Source organism: Hippichthys cyanospilos, chromosome 12 (assembly GCF_059441005.1).
Source record: "Hippichthys cyanospilos isolate Australia breed blue-spotted pipefish chromosome 12, RoL_Hcya_1.0, whole genome shotgun sequence".
NCBI classification, from domain to species: domain Eukaryota; kingdom Metazoa; phylum Chordata; class Actinopteri; order Syngnathiformes; family Syngnathidae; genus Hippichthys; species Hippichthys cyanospilos.
The window spans coordinates 13,237,112-13,250,481 of NC_142380.1; the positions used below are offsets into that span (position 1 = coordinate 13,237,112).

General features: G+C 36.1%; 1 protein-coding gene across 1 annotated transcript in view; it reads left to right on the forward strand.

Annotated features, from left to right (window-relative positions):
* Positions 1 to 13,370, forward strand: part of gpr158b (G protein-coupled receptor 158b) — a 58,369-nt gene that overhangs the window by 1,149 nt on the left and 43,850 nt on the right. The window contains exon 2 of the mRNA XM_088430229.1: positions 4,958 to 5,063. Coding sequence (XP_088286355.1) covers positions 4,958 to 5,063 — 106 coding nt within the window. The remainder of the gene's footprint in view (positions 1 to 4,957; positions 5,064 to 13,370) is intronic.

Genomic DNA, 13,370 nt, shown 5'->3' on the forward strand with positions numbered 1-13,370 from the left:
GATCGGGAAACACGTAGCTAATTAAAGCTAACCAAACACTGAAATGTCACAGAGAACATGGTATTTAACACACGAGAAGTATAAGTTTGTTTCTCCCCTTTTTGTGGACACTTCATAGAGATGAGAGCACGGGTTGCCCAAAATCACTAGTGAAAAAAATCGATCACTTTTAATTTAAACTAACAAACAAACAAAAAACCCACACATACCCACTTTTACAAATATAAAGAAAAAAACAACACTAGATCATTTTTACTTGATTAACTTTCCCAGAAAGTGTTTCATCATTATGATGAATGCAGATACCAGTTACACAGTATTTCAAATAAATTTAATTCATTATTCAACAATCATGATGTACAGCAAATGTGGGTGATACTAAGATCAGAGGGTTTGGAGTGCTGACTTTTCGGTCTGACATCATGATTTTCACTGCTTTGTAGATTTCACCGTAAGAAACAAGCATCAACAATTTTAGGGAATGTCTGTGTACAATGTGATCATGGTTATTCAATTGTTGAGAGGAACTGGATTTGATATTCTATAAAACGGATTTATCGCCACCCAGTTTCTAAGGAAAAACAATTTATTTTGAGTCATCAGGACATTTGCATACATGCAGTAAGCATTTATTTCCGAAGAATACCAACCCCCAATAGTGAGTATTACAAATACCCAAAATGGACTTTGCACTTACACTTGATTGCCAAAAGTATTCACTCACCCTTGTTGACTCAAATATGAATTTAAAGTGTACCTGCAGTGCTCAGAAGGAAAATGTACTGTCTTTCTTTTTTCATTAGTTGTTTTAAAACAAGCTTCGTTTATTGTTTAAGCTTAAACAAGCTTAAGCACATAAAGGAAATTATTTGAGGAGACACCATGCACACAGGCATGCTTGCAAAGAGAGGATAGAGATGTGACATGGAATTGTTGACAGCCATCTTTCTTTTCGTTCATCTCCTATTCAATCTGCGTTATTTTCTTGGTGACGTTGTCAGCAATCAGTAAGCCTGTGAGGCTTACTGACAAAAGGTCCATCAATATTGACTGGAAAATTGTGAGTATTATGTTGATTTGTCAAAATCTCACCAAGGAAATGACGTGCATTGAAGGGGAGATGAATGGAGGGAAAATGGCTGTCATTGAGGCCATGTCTTTGTCTCTGATTGCGAAATTAATGATAATGCGCACCCGTTCGTATAAAACTTAACAAAATTAATGCATTAATGATTGCATTTTCCAAAGAAGTTGCTATAACACAATTTAGAAACGTGATACTTCATGTTCCAATCACAATGCTATAATCTGAAAAGAAAATGTTAATATTTCTGTAAATATTTTTTTCAAAGAAGTAGCAACTATATTATATTGTTATTGATATTTCCAGCATTAATTGTAACTTGTGGTTAAAGCCGTCATAGTTCTTAAGATGACAATACATGTGAGGGGTTAAAATGTGTGCCTGAAAAATTAAGATTCAATTATCTCATACTATTTTGTACAATACATGAACATTATTTCATGAACTGAGAGCAGAGTCTCATTGATGTAAAGGTATAGGTTTTTTTAATTAAAATGTTTTCTTGTCAAAACAGCTGGGCAGGTCATCTTCATGCATATACTTTCTGAGGATCACTGCAGGCTTTACGCAGCCCTCCAGAGTGTCATTAGTGTGAATACGTTGCAATTATGCATGTTTAAACAACCAGGCTTCTCATACGGCAGAGAGAGGTGCCGCAATCAATAATACTTTGCGTAAACAATAATGGACGTATAAAGAGTGGGATTTTGACAGTGACACCAGGATGAGCTGAAGTGCACACAGCATGAGGTCCATCCATCAATCCATCCATCCATTATCTGTAGCCGCTTATCCTCATTAGGGTCGCAGGCCTGCTGGTGCCTATCCCAGCTGTCTATGGGTAGTAGGTGGGGGACAACACCCTGAACTGGTTGCCAGCCAACTGCAGGGCACACAGAGACAAACAACCATTCACACACCCAATCACACATAAGGACAATTTGGAGTTTCCAATCCACGTGCCATGCACGTTTTTAGAATGTGGGAGGACGCCGGAAAATTATATTATTAATTATATCGAAATATATTTATTATAAGCTAAAATAAAACCATGATGAAATTAAATACTCATGATTTATTTTTTAAAGTTGTAGAGCCACAGCTGAGGGATCAAAAATATTTATGCGGCTCTGGATTTAGGTGTTGCAGAAACTCTGTGGTAGACATTAAAATGGTCTTTTAATACAGACATCAAACCAACAAACTTGTGAAAAAAAATTTACCCACGTGTTAATTAAATTCAAAATGCATGCTTAATTCCTCCTCTTGTTCATGTGAGCTCCAAATGTTTAGCTACTTCCCCCTGCCATCTCAGTGCTGTGATGCCAGTACTAAAAATAGAATGTCTGGTCAGAAAAACTGAAGCATCCCTCCATATTCTTGTGATAGTTCCCTATTTTTTGAATAGGCCATTTTGAATGTGAAAATTCACAATACAGAAAGACCTTCTGAGAGTGAGAGATGTCGAAGTTGCTGTCACATCTTTTCTCTCTTTGACTGTCGTCGCACACACACTGACTAGTTTTCTTTCTTATTCGGTCTGCTTGTGTACTACGGAGAAGAGGTGCTGGTGAAATCCTCTCTCCATGGTTGTTTGTTCCACTTCCCTTCAGGCAGATGGAGGCAGCGGGTGTCAGGCTCATCTGCAAAAAACACAAAAGAGAAAAGGAGAGAGGGACATTTCAAACTGTGACTCCTGGGAGTTATTTTGAACACAATGACACATTAGCGTTGGGGAGCAACGGTTAAGATTTGGGTTTCAGAGTTTGGGTTAAGGCATATTTTTTAATTTGGTTCGTTATAAACAGAATTGTGTTGTGACGAATAGATAAAGGTTTTAGATTCGCTATTTTTATATATATATATATATATATATATATATATATATATATATATATGTGTATATATATACAGTGGGCCCCCGGGTTACGAACTTAATCCGTTCAGCGGCTACGCTCGTGTCTCGAATTGCTCGTATAGCGGGCAATCCAAACCCATGTTAATTCGTGAATGCGTGCACCGCGCGCAGAAGTCTTAGGTAAAAACGACACACTGTATACATATATTAAAATTGAGTGACATAATCTACTGCACACTTGCATTTTATAATAAAGACATTGGATAAATTGCTTTTACCTTTGAAACGACGAGACTTGAGCTGGGTGTAAGCATAGGGGACAGAGTCCAACGCTCAAGGTTAACACGGCGATAAATATGCTATTGGTCTTACAGTGTTACAGTAACTCAGTCAGGGTGCAAATCACGCAGATACTAAAACATCATCCTCTTATTTCTTTCTTTACCGTTGCTAGTAATTTTAGAAGCTATGTCTAACAGATAAAGTTTGCAAAGTCTTCACAACATTCCGTTTTTCACTAATTTTCTCTGCTTCCTCCCATCCTGTCCCTTCAAGCTAGATAAAGGCGTTCGGCCAATAGCATATCGGCATTTCTGTGATTGACGTGTGACGCCGGCCAATAGCATCTCCGTGAGTGAGACCGGGTGACCTTAATCGACCAATAGCATATTCGCATCTCCGTGACTGACTGATAATTATTCGCACTTTTTTTTTTTAAACGGTTGGAATGTATTGACAATTAATTTAAAAAAAACACACATTTAAACCAATGACAATTCTTTGTCCTGCAATCGGCACATTTAATTTCATGTCAGCTGTTTTTCCCTTTAGCTGTACAAACACTACACTTAAATGGTAATATATTTAGACACCGTGAGTGAGACAGTCAGTGTGACGTTGTAAGACCAATAGCGTTCACGTAACTGCCACAAGTATCTACTGATGATTAATGATGTCGCTACTGTTGATTTTATTGACGCAATTATACGAGAACAGTTCTACATACTCAATGGCCGGCATGTCGAATTGCTCGTAAGGCGAGAGGTTTGTTCGTAAGCGGAGGACAAAAATCTCCCTGATCCACGCTCGTAAGGCGAATTGTTCGTAAATCAGGGTGCTCGTAAGCCGGGGGCCGACTGTATATATAAATGCTCTTTTAAATTCCTATTCACTCCAAGATTATGTCAATTTTTTCTAGACAACTACGGTCACCTCTCACTCATTGTTTATTAGCAAAATCATTGAAGGCCCTTTTTAAGTTTTTATATAATAATAGCAATGATTTATTCATCATGACGCCAAGAGAAAACAATTTCATGAAGCTTGCTAACATTTTAGGAGGGGGTGGAGTAGATTCGGCTGCACATATTCCATCTACCAGAAAGTACTGCAGGGTTAATTATTTTACACTTTGTTTGAGTAACATCCTTGTGGATTAGTTATTAAAGGGATAGAGTGTAAGATTTAGACCATTTTCGTTATGGCCAGCAGGAGGTTCTGCAGGTGCTCTGTTTACCATTTTCCATAGCTATAATAAACATGGTCACCCCCGGAGTGCCACCCTCCATGTAATATAATTTAACGACAACTACACCTATGATTATATTTAAAACATATCGTTGGTCATTAAGAATACATCCATTTGCAAGTTTTTGAAATTTACAATTATTTAGTTTATTCCTTTTGAATGAAAAAACGGTTTAATTCTTACACACGGTCCCTTCAAATAAAATGTGTTTATATTACTTTAGTGCTTTACTAACAAGAAAGGTTATTCCCATGTGTAGAAAGATGTGTTTTATTTCCAAAAAAAGATTTCAGCCTGCACAAGTGTTCCCTTTGTTGCCTTCCTCACTCTTAATCTTTGCTCCCTTCTTACACTCTTGACCTTAAATCTTTATTCCAACTACAATTGTTAGTCTCTTCCTTGAGTCATCTCCACAGCTTTGGTCCCACCAATTATCTAGCATCCTTTTTCTTCTCCTAAGCCTTTGTCTATTCTTTCTACTTGATAGGGGTGTTGTTCGTGTGGACGTGAACTTACAAGACGTGGATATTGACCAGTGTTCCGACAGTGGTTGGTTTGCAGGGACACATCGCTGCAATCTTACCAGTATGGACGTAAGTGATGTATACTTTAATGGCTTTTTCACTGCTTTTTCCGATGAAGGATTAAGTATATATTAACAAAAGTGATTGCATTATTGTTTTTCTTTTTTGTTAATTAAAACGGTGTGGACTGGTCATTGGGGACTGCTGTCATACATCATGTTTTGTCTCATTTCAACATGATGAAGAGACAGTGAAGGTCCATGTTCTATCCGCCTGTGTCAGTCACTCTGTGAGGGCTCTTATGTGTTAGCTTCCACCTTCTTGTCAGTGCCAATGAGTTTCAGAGGATGTGGGAAAACTCCAAGCAGGGAGGAGTAGTGTTCCCGTTCATGTGTGCATGGTATGTCACTGGCCATATGATGTATAATAAATGCAGTGTAATGGATTGCATCAAGATGGTTTGAATAATTGACCATGCCTGTTGTCTGTGTGCTCAGTTTTTTTTGTTTTTTTTTGTTTTTGTTGCAACAATATATATATATATATATATATATATATATATATATATATATATATATATATATATATATATATATATATATATATATATGTGTGTGTATGTATGTATATATACATACATGTATGTATATATATATATATATATATATATATATATATATATATATATATATATATATGTATATATATATATGTATATATATATATGTATATGTATATATATATATATATGTATATATATATATATATATATATATATATATATATATATGTATATATATGTATGTATATGGCTTAACTCCAGGGTACTCAAGGGGGTAATTGAAGGAACTCCAGGGGGTACTTGAGATTTTAAATAAAACAAACATAACAAACAGTTATCAGGGGGTACTCGAGATTTTAAATAAAACAAACATAACAAACAGTTATTGAAAGAATTAAATGTTTCAGGAAAATATAAGTTTATAAAATAAATTTATTGTTCCGTTGGATTTTCAATTTCATTATTTAAAAAAACAGACCGTACCCTATACTACAACAGGTCATGTGCTACCTCTGGTTACCTGTCAAGTTAATGATTTACTTTTGTGAACACATTTCTACTATGAACCCAAAAGGGGACATTTTAAGTGTTGAGTATTTTTCTGTGGACGAATATTTATTTATAATTATTTCTTTTGTGGACATGTCTGACACTATTTTGATTATTTTTTGTGGTTAAATATTTATTAATAATTAAGTTAATGGCTTATTTTTGTGAACAAATCTCGACTAAAGGAGCTTGCTTAGAAAAGAAGCGGTATAAGATTAGCGGTTTAACACATGAATGCAAAGCACTGAGCTGTGACTGCAGCCACAGCTAATGATAGCAGCAAAGATGTTGATTTAGTGAGCCATAGCAAAGGTCTTTGCCAAACTAAAAGTCGAAAACACCCCATTTTAGGTCAAGTCTGGACGAACATATTTGACAATGTTTTATTTTAATGTTAATTTCTAATTATTTGGCAATAGAAAAAACAATGAAGTACTTTTCTTGCTAATGGTTGAAACTAAAGTTTGTAGCCAGTACTTGGGACAAATTTCAAATACAGCAGAAGGTAAACGATTACAACAGCATGTTAAAGAAAATAAATTCCTGAAGCCACTTTTGCCACTGTGTCTATCAATCTCTTGATCTGTCACAATAACACAGTGTATCTAAAAAAATAGTTGAGGGTTTTCACAAAATTTTTAGGACAGTTTAAAATGAGGATAATTACATCATTTAATTACCTTCCCTCCAATAGGAAAAGGTACTTAGATCAACAGAAAGTTTGCCCAGCCACAAAAAACAGCGCACTACATGCTGAGCTTGTAGTAATTCCGCAACCAATAACACTCACTTTCACAATGTCGTTGAGTGAGAACCGAATACACGTACACCAAAAGATTTTCATCTCTTCGACTGAGAGAGACTTTAGTTGGCTGCCTGTCAAAGTTCGTGTGCGATTTGATCACTTTTAGTGCAAAGAAACATCTATCACACGAGGTACTACGAACTGCAGCAACTAAAGCAATTTTGATCAGTCTAAAATAGGCCATGAAAACTCTACCTCAGCTTTTTTTTTGTCACATAAACATTAATGTAGGATCCCTCTGACAGTTAACTGTGTTCTAGATGTCACATTTCAGGAACTTTGCTACCTAATGTATGGTATAATGTCGACTTTAGTTAGCAAAATGCAAACGTAAACATCGTCAACGCACCCTGGAGAAAAATATCTTGTCATTGCGTAATTTGTTCTCCCTGTTAGCAGTGTGAGCTGTTTACAACAGCAGAGCTCACGAGGGGACTAAGCAGCTTTATGTTTGATGTCTAAAACTAAAATGAGCACACCTTTTATCTCGCTAGCACTCAGGCAACACTTTGCACCTCAAGCCCCGCCCAACACTAAAAAAAAAGCAAACTACTTGATATGCAAATGCCCAGCATTAATCAGGAATCTGTTAAAGTAAAAGTAAATAGTTAACTTGGCTCCTTCTTAATGTAGACTGCAATTTCAGCTCAGTGATAAACACTAAACAGTAGAAGTGAAGTGAGACAAGTTTCTTGAAACATTTTAAGACAAACACTGCATTAAAACTATTTGCTGTAACATATAGCTGAATACAGAAGAACTCCTCTACAACCAAATCACGTTTGCAGCCGCACATTTATCACAAGGGGAATTTCACTGTAGCAAATCTATGTGTTAGATGTAAACATAAAAAACATGTTGTGAAATATAGCTACAATCTGACTGACGTTAAAAACAAAACCGTCCAACTAGCCCACATTGGAAAAAAAGTAAAAGAAATGGCCAAATCTATAAAAAGCATATATTCTTTCACTTTTCATCATCCGTCTTTTATCTTTCTTACTTTTATCTTGTCTTCAAGTGCTAAACTCGGTTTAAGCTTGACGAGTCCGTGAGCTCCGTGCGTCAAATGCCGTTACTTCGACAACCACGCCCCTCCGCGCGGAACAGATTTTCTGCAACACGTACCTCTCGAAATTTCTGTACGAGCGGAAAACATGGTGGACGAACAATTGCTTTTGGAAGTTCGCCGGTACTAACACCTTCATGAATCGACTAAAAAGGACTACCCTGACCTAAATACTGTAAACAACTCCTGACAAGCACCACGCTGGGGAGAGATGGGCAATATATAGATCGTTTAAATCTACCAGGATTCTCTACCTCTGTTACAGAGTGGTGTTGTTTGTATGGTGTACACTTTACTTATTGTCACCTAGAGTATGGGAGAATATTGTCTGACTATGGGGGAAAGCTGCACTGAGGATAAAGTGCTGCAAAACACATGCTGGTGCGTCAAGCATAAACCAAGCTAGACTTTTCCTGCAAGCTTGTTTTCGCTATCACTAATTTCAATGCTAGGCAAATGTAGAGAAAACTTTTTGTATAATGCAACAGGGATTTTTCCTTGTAGGGGCAAGTAAGAAAGAGGGAAAGGCTTCAATGCATGCAAGATTATTTCACATGGTGGGATTTTTTTGCACATGCAGGTTTCGTTTGTACAGGGGTTTTACTGTAGTTTGTAAGTTTTATGTTTTGGTGGAGTGAGTGGGTTTATTAGAGTGCATGACAACATTCAATGTTTTATCAATTCTTACTATTGGCTAATGATGATCTTCCTAACACCCCACATTTCACAGAGAGGCAGTGATTCAGTAGCAACTTAGTCATCACTGTTGTCAATCGTTTTTGAGTAGGAGTGTGGGAGGCGAGATTTAAGACATTGCTACACAGTGCTTGATTCAAATACTATACATAGCCAAAGATGTTTTGTCAGGGAAGGCTTGTATTGACAAAATCATGAATTCTACTTCGCCAGTGATAATTTGATTTAGTGATGTAATCAAAACAGGCAGAATATTTTTCAGCCAGGGTTAACTAAGTAAGATGTATTGCAGCTGTCCTTGCATCCGCTGCATCTTGAGTCTCATCTATCACGGATGGCCAAAAGAGGTTAGACAATGAAAACAGATCAGATAATAGATTCATTATTAATGCACCCATTAACTTTGATGTAAGACACATGGTGGACTCTGTGTTCTAATATCATTCAATTATGGAAGAAGTGGGTATGAAATTTCAATAAGGAAGCTTTTCAAATGGAATGTCTTTTATATTACATGAAAGGAATTGACAAAAACAAATTGTCAGGCATGTGCAGAATGCTAAGTGTGGTGAGGGTTGTATCAAAAACTAATGAAACACAAGCTTCCCTGTTGCAAAATCACGATTATTTGTCTTTACTATAACTAAAACTATAAATGCACGGATAATGTGAAATTGCCTCTAGCCTAACTACAAAAAATAACAAAGCTTCAAAATCCCCAATATACAGTATGTTCATTTTCAGAATTGAGCTCATGCTGTTCCTAATGTGTGGATTATCTCATTAACTCGTGGATTCTCATATCTTGTCTATTCACATTGTGCATTACTCGTGCTTGCTTTCACTTCTGTTCCAACCACTTGCTCCTCCTTGATACGGACCGTCAAATGATTTTTATAGTTCAACAGCCTGCTGGCTGCAGCAGAAGTGGATGAAGACTGGAAAGAAAATGAGGCATGGAAGAGGAGACACTTTGCTCCTTGAGTCCGCAGATGAAACATTCAGGTGAAAGTTTGGTTAGTTCTGGGCGAAGCAAATATTTTTCTCATGTTTGGAGAAATGGCTTGTGGGAGCTAAAGTAAGGAGTTGCTTTAGGATTAGTAACCTGAAGGGTAAAGCCGAAAGGAAAAGAAGAATTGATTACCTGAAGTGATTGACTACTTTTAGGACTTTTTTTTCTAAAGTAATCATTTACTGTAAGTATCACTCTTTTTTTGGGTGAAGCACAAATCTCTTGGCCCTTGAGTTGGGTTGTGGATGACAGTGACGGGTGAAGTGACTGAATCATAAGCTCTTTGTATAAATTGCACAAACTGCAAAATAAAACAACTACAACGGAAAATGTTGTGTTGTAAGTAATAAGGTAATACATTACTTTAGAAATGAAGTACAAAATCAATTAATTTAGTAGTTCACTGCCTGAACTATTCAATTACTTTTATACCTGTACTTAATTATCTAAATTAAGTATATAAAGCAATTGATTACTTTAGTTACTTAAGCACTAAAACTAATCAATCACTTTACTGCTTTGTTCGTTACTGAAGATATATTTTATTTAAGAGATAGTAATTGAAAATTGTTAATAGTTTAGTACCTAATACTATACTTAAGCAAGTAATCCTTAATACTAGTACTACTTGTAAGTAATAATTGCTAACTCTAAAGTAATTGATCACAGATAATTCATCACATATGGAAATAGTATATTGCTTTGGGTATTTTAATATATTATCTTAATATCTTAATCAAATACTGTAGGTACTAAAATACTAAATAATGAATCTCTCTCTCTCTCTCTCTCTCTCTCTCTCTCTCTCTCTCTCTCTATATATATATATATATATATATATATATATATATATATATATACTGTAGTAATTGATTAGTTTAGTACTTGACTGCCAAAGTATTAAACTAATCAATTACCTGCCGTGCTTGATTATTTTAGTCTCAGCCATTTTTAGACCTTATTTTAGCCAAACATTTGAAAAAAATAAACATAAATAATAGGTACCTGGGATTGAAAGCCTGGACTCTAATTAAGACATGAAACTATGTCTTTTGGGTTGAATGAGTTAAGATGGTGGCGGATCATGTGCTCTTCAGCGTGTGCAGCTCTCAGTCAAGTTCGATTCATGATGTGTTGCTTCGGTGCAGCTCAACAACATTAACACCTCTCGTATGTGTTCAGAGGATGGTAGCAGAGGCACTGTGATTTCGCCTCATCCTTCAAACTTTATGTCTCATTGAACTGAGAGCTGGGGGAATTGTTCTGCTTGGCAATGTTAAGGCAACATAACAAGCCATAAACGCACCATTACACCCTATAAAACTGCTTGATACAACAAGCTTCCAGGGTAACGTCTGCTTTAGTCACATGGTGTGTTGCAGATCCCAAAGCTGGCTTTTACTTTTTTCCTATAGCATCCCTCAATAAGTTTTGCAATCCCCAATTCAAATGCAATGGGGATGTTGTCCAAAAATTGACCTAAAACAGAATACAAACCTATATGCAACTGTTCTAAATAAGGATAGACTGAAATTAAAATATTTGGCCGAAACCAACATTTTATCAGCCAAATTGAACTGAGACACTGGAAAAAATAAACAAATACATACACTGTTTTTTTTTGCACATTGCTTCTGGGCAGCCAATCGGAAAAGAAAAACTTAGAAAAAGTGAGTGCAATGAATGAGTGATAATGAATACTGTATGCACTCTTCCATTGTAACTGAAGCATGAAGTGTTAGCCACGCAAACTTTCCACAGATGGAGCTTGGTTTGTTTCCAGAAGTATAGAAAACTTTTCTTTTCTTAAACTCGTGAGTTGGTAGTAGTGATGAGATGCTGTTGGCTTCTTCAGGCCGTATGCTCCAACTGTCACTGGAGTGGTTTGCAGCTGAGCGGCTGGGTTGAACATCAGCACCTCAAAATCTGAGACCATGGTCCTCAGTCTAGACGGGGGGGAAACACATTAAATAATGTGTGAAAGTAAATTCTTCACTTGCCTTAAAAATATTTATTTAAATATTGTCTGTTGTTAAATTACACCTTATAAAGCACACCTGCATGCTGTCAAGTATGTCACAGCAGATTGTCCCATAAAAATGAATTAATTAAAAATGTGTCTTGTTTCTTGTCTATTTATGCCAAATATATAGTGACAAGCAGAGCAATTAATGTATGTGATCTTCCCTTAGTTGACAGAAGGTATTAAATAAACACATGGTTCCCCCTGGTTCTTTTCATACAAACAGATATTGTGTTGTTTTTTTGAGATTCCTTCCATCTATCCATACATCCATCTCATTCATTCATTCAACCTCATTCTCTTCTCTACATTGATTTGTCACTAAACTAAAACATGATCATTTTTCGCTCACCATTCATACTTTTTATTTGGCAGTGCGCCATGAGATTTATGAAATGTAAAATGGGAGCTTTCGATAATTAAAAGTGGAAAAAGACTTCCATATGCATTGCTATGCATAGTAACGCTGATGGTTGTGCAACCATTATCTATGGGAATAGACATCAACCATCAGGAATAGACATAAGGATGCTGCTCGTGTTTGGCATTCAATGGATTTTTGAAGCATACTGTATACTACTTACATACACACTGATTTTTTCTTCTACATTTTGTTTTATCCCTCTACCATATGGAAAGACTGTGGAGGAAGTGGGATCATCATGATCTAAACACATACTCATGCATTTATGGATGAAGTGTCAGAATGGTGGTTTCTTAACATCATCACTCGTGTAATTATACTAGAGATCCTACATGATTCGTTCTGGTGAGCGTGATGGTATGAAAATGAGTATATAAATAGGGGGTTTCTATAGTGGTTAAGTGTAATAAACTTCAAAAGATACTGAGTATGTTTGCATATGCATGCATGTGTTTGTTGTCTCATCCCATTCTAGAAAATGTGTCATTGGAGATAAAGGCTTTCACAAGCAGAGCTCCACTAATGAGTGTAAACTGTAATGACAGCCAAAGAGGGTTACCCACTCACCCCTTGCTACATCTTTTTTTCCAGCACTCTGCCTCATTTTCTGTTTCCATGACTATTTATGCACCAATTTCTTGTGTGTTTTATCCCTTGTTATCACTCTCCTTTCAAGGTGGTGTTCTTGAATACTGCTACTGCATTTAGCTGATTAACTCCTCAGAAAAAATAAGATAGGCCCCAGCAGGACTAATTTCTCCATTCATCAGCTTGTAAATGACCTTAACATCTAATAATTTTTTTCTAATACTTTATAATTTAAACCATTCAAATTTCTGAAGTCAGAAATGATAGCAAATATCAGTGCACCTTTAACTACGTAACATCTACAGATTCCCTTCCAGGACCCGTCAACATTGTCTCCCATTCTCAGCACACCTAATTCTTACAAAGCCGTACAATGTTGTTGTAGAGAGCAAACTATTCATTTTAGCAACAGTTCAGCAAGTACTTTTAGTGAGTCGCTCGTATCTAAAAAATTAATCACCTGTACATATGTGGCTCTTTCACGCACTGCTGCAATAAACTTGAATCACTCATATATATATATATATATATATATATATATATATATATATATATATATATATATATATATATATATGTATGTATGTATGTATGTATGTATGTATGTATGTATGTATGTGTGTGTGTGTGTGTGTGTGTGTGTGTGTG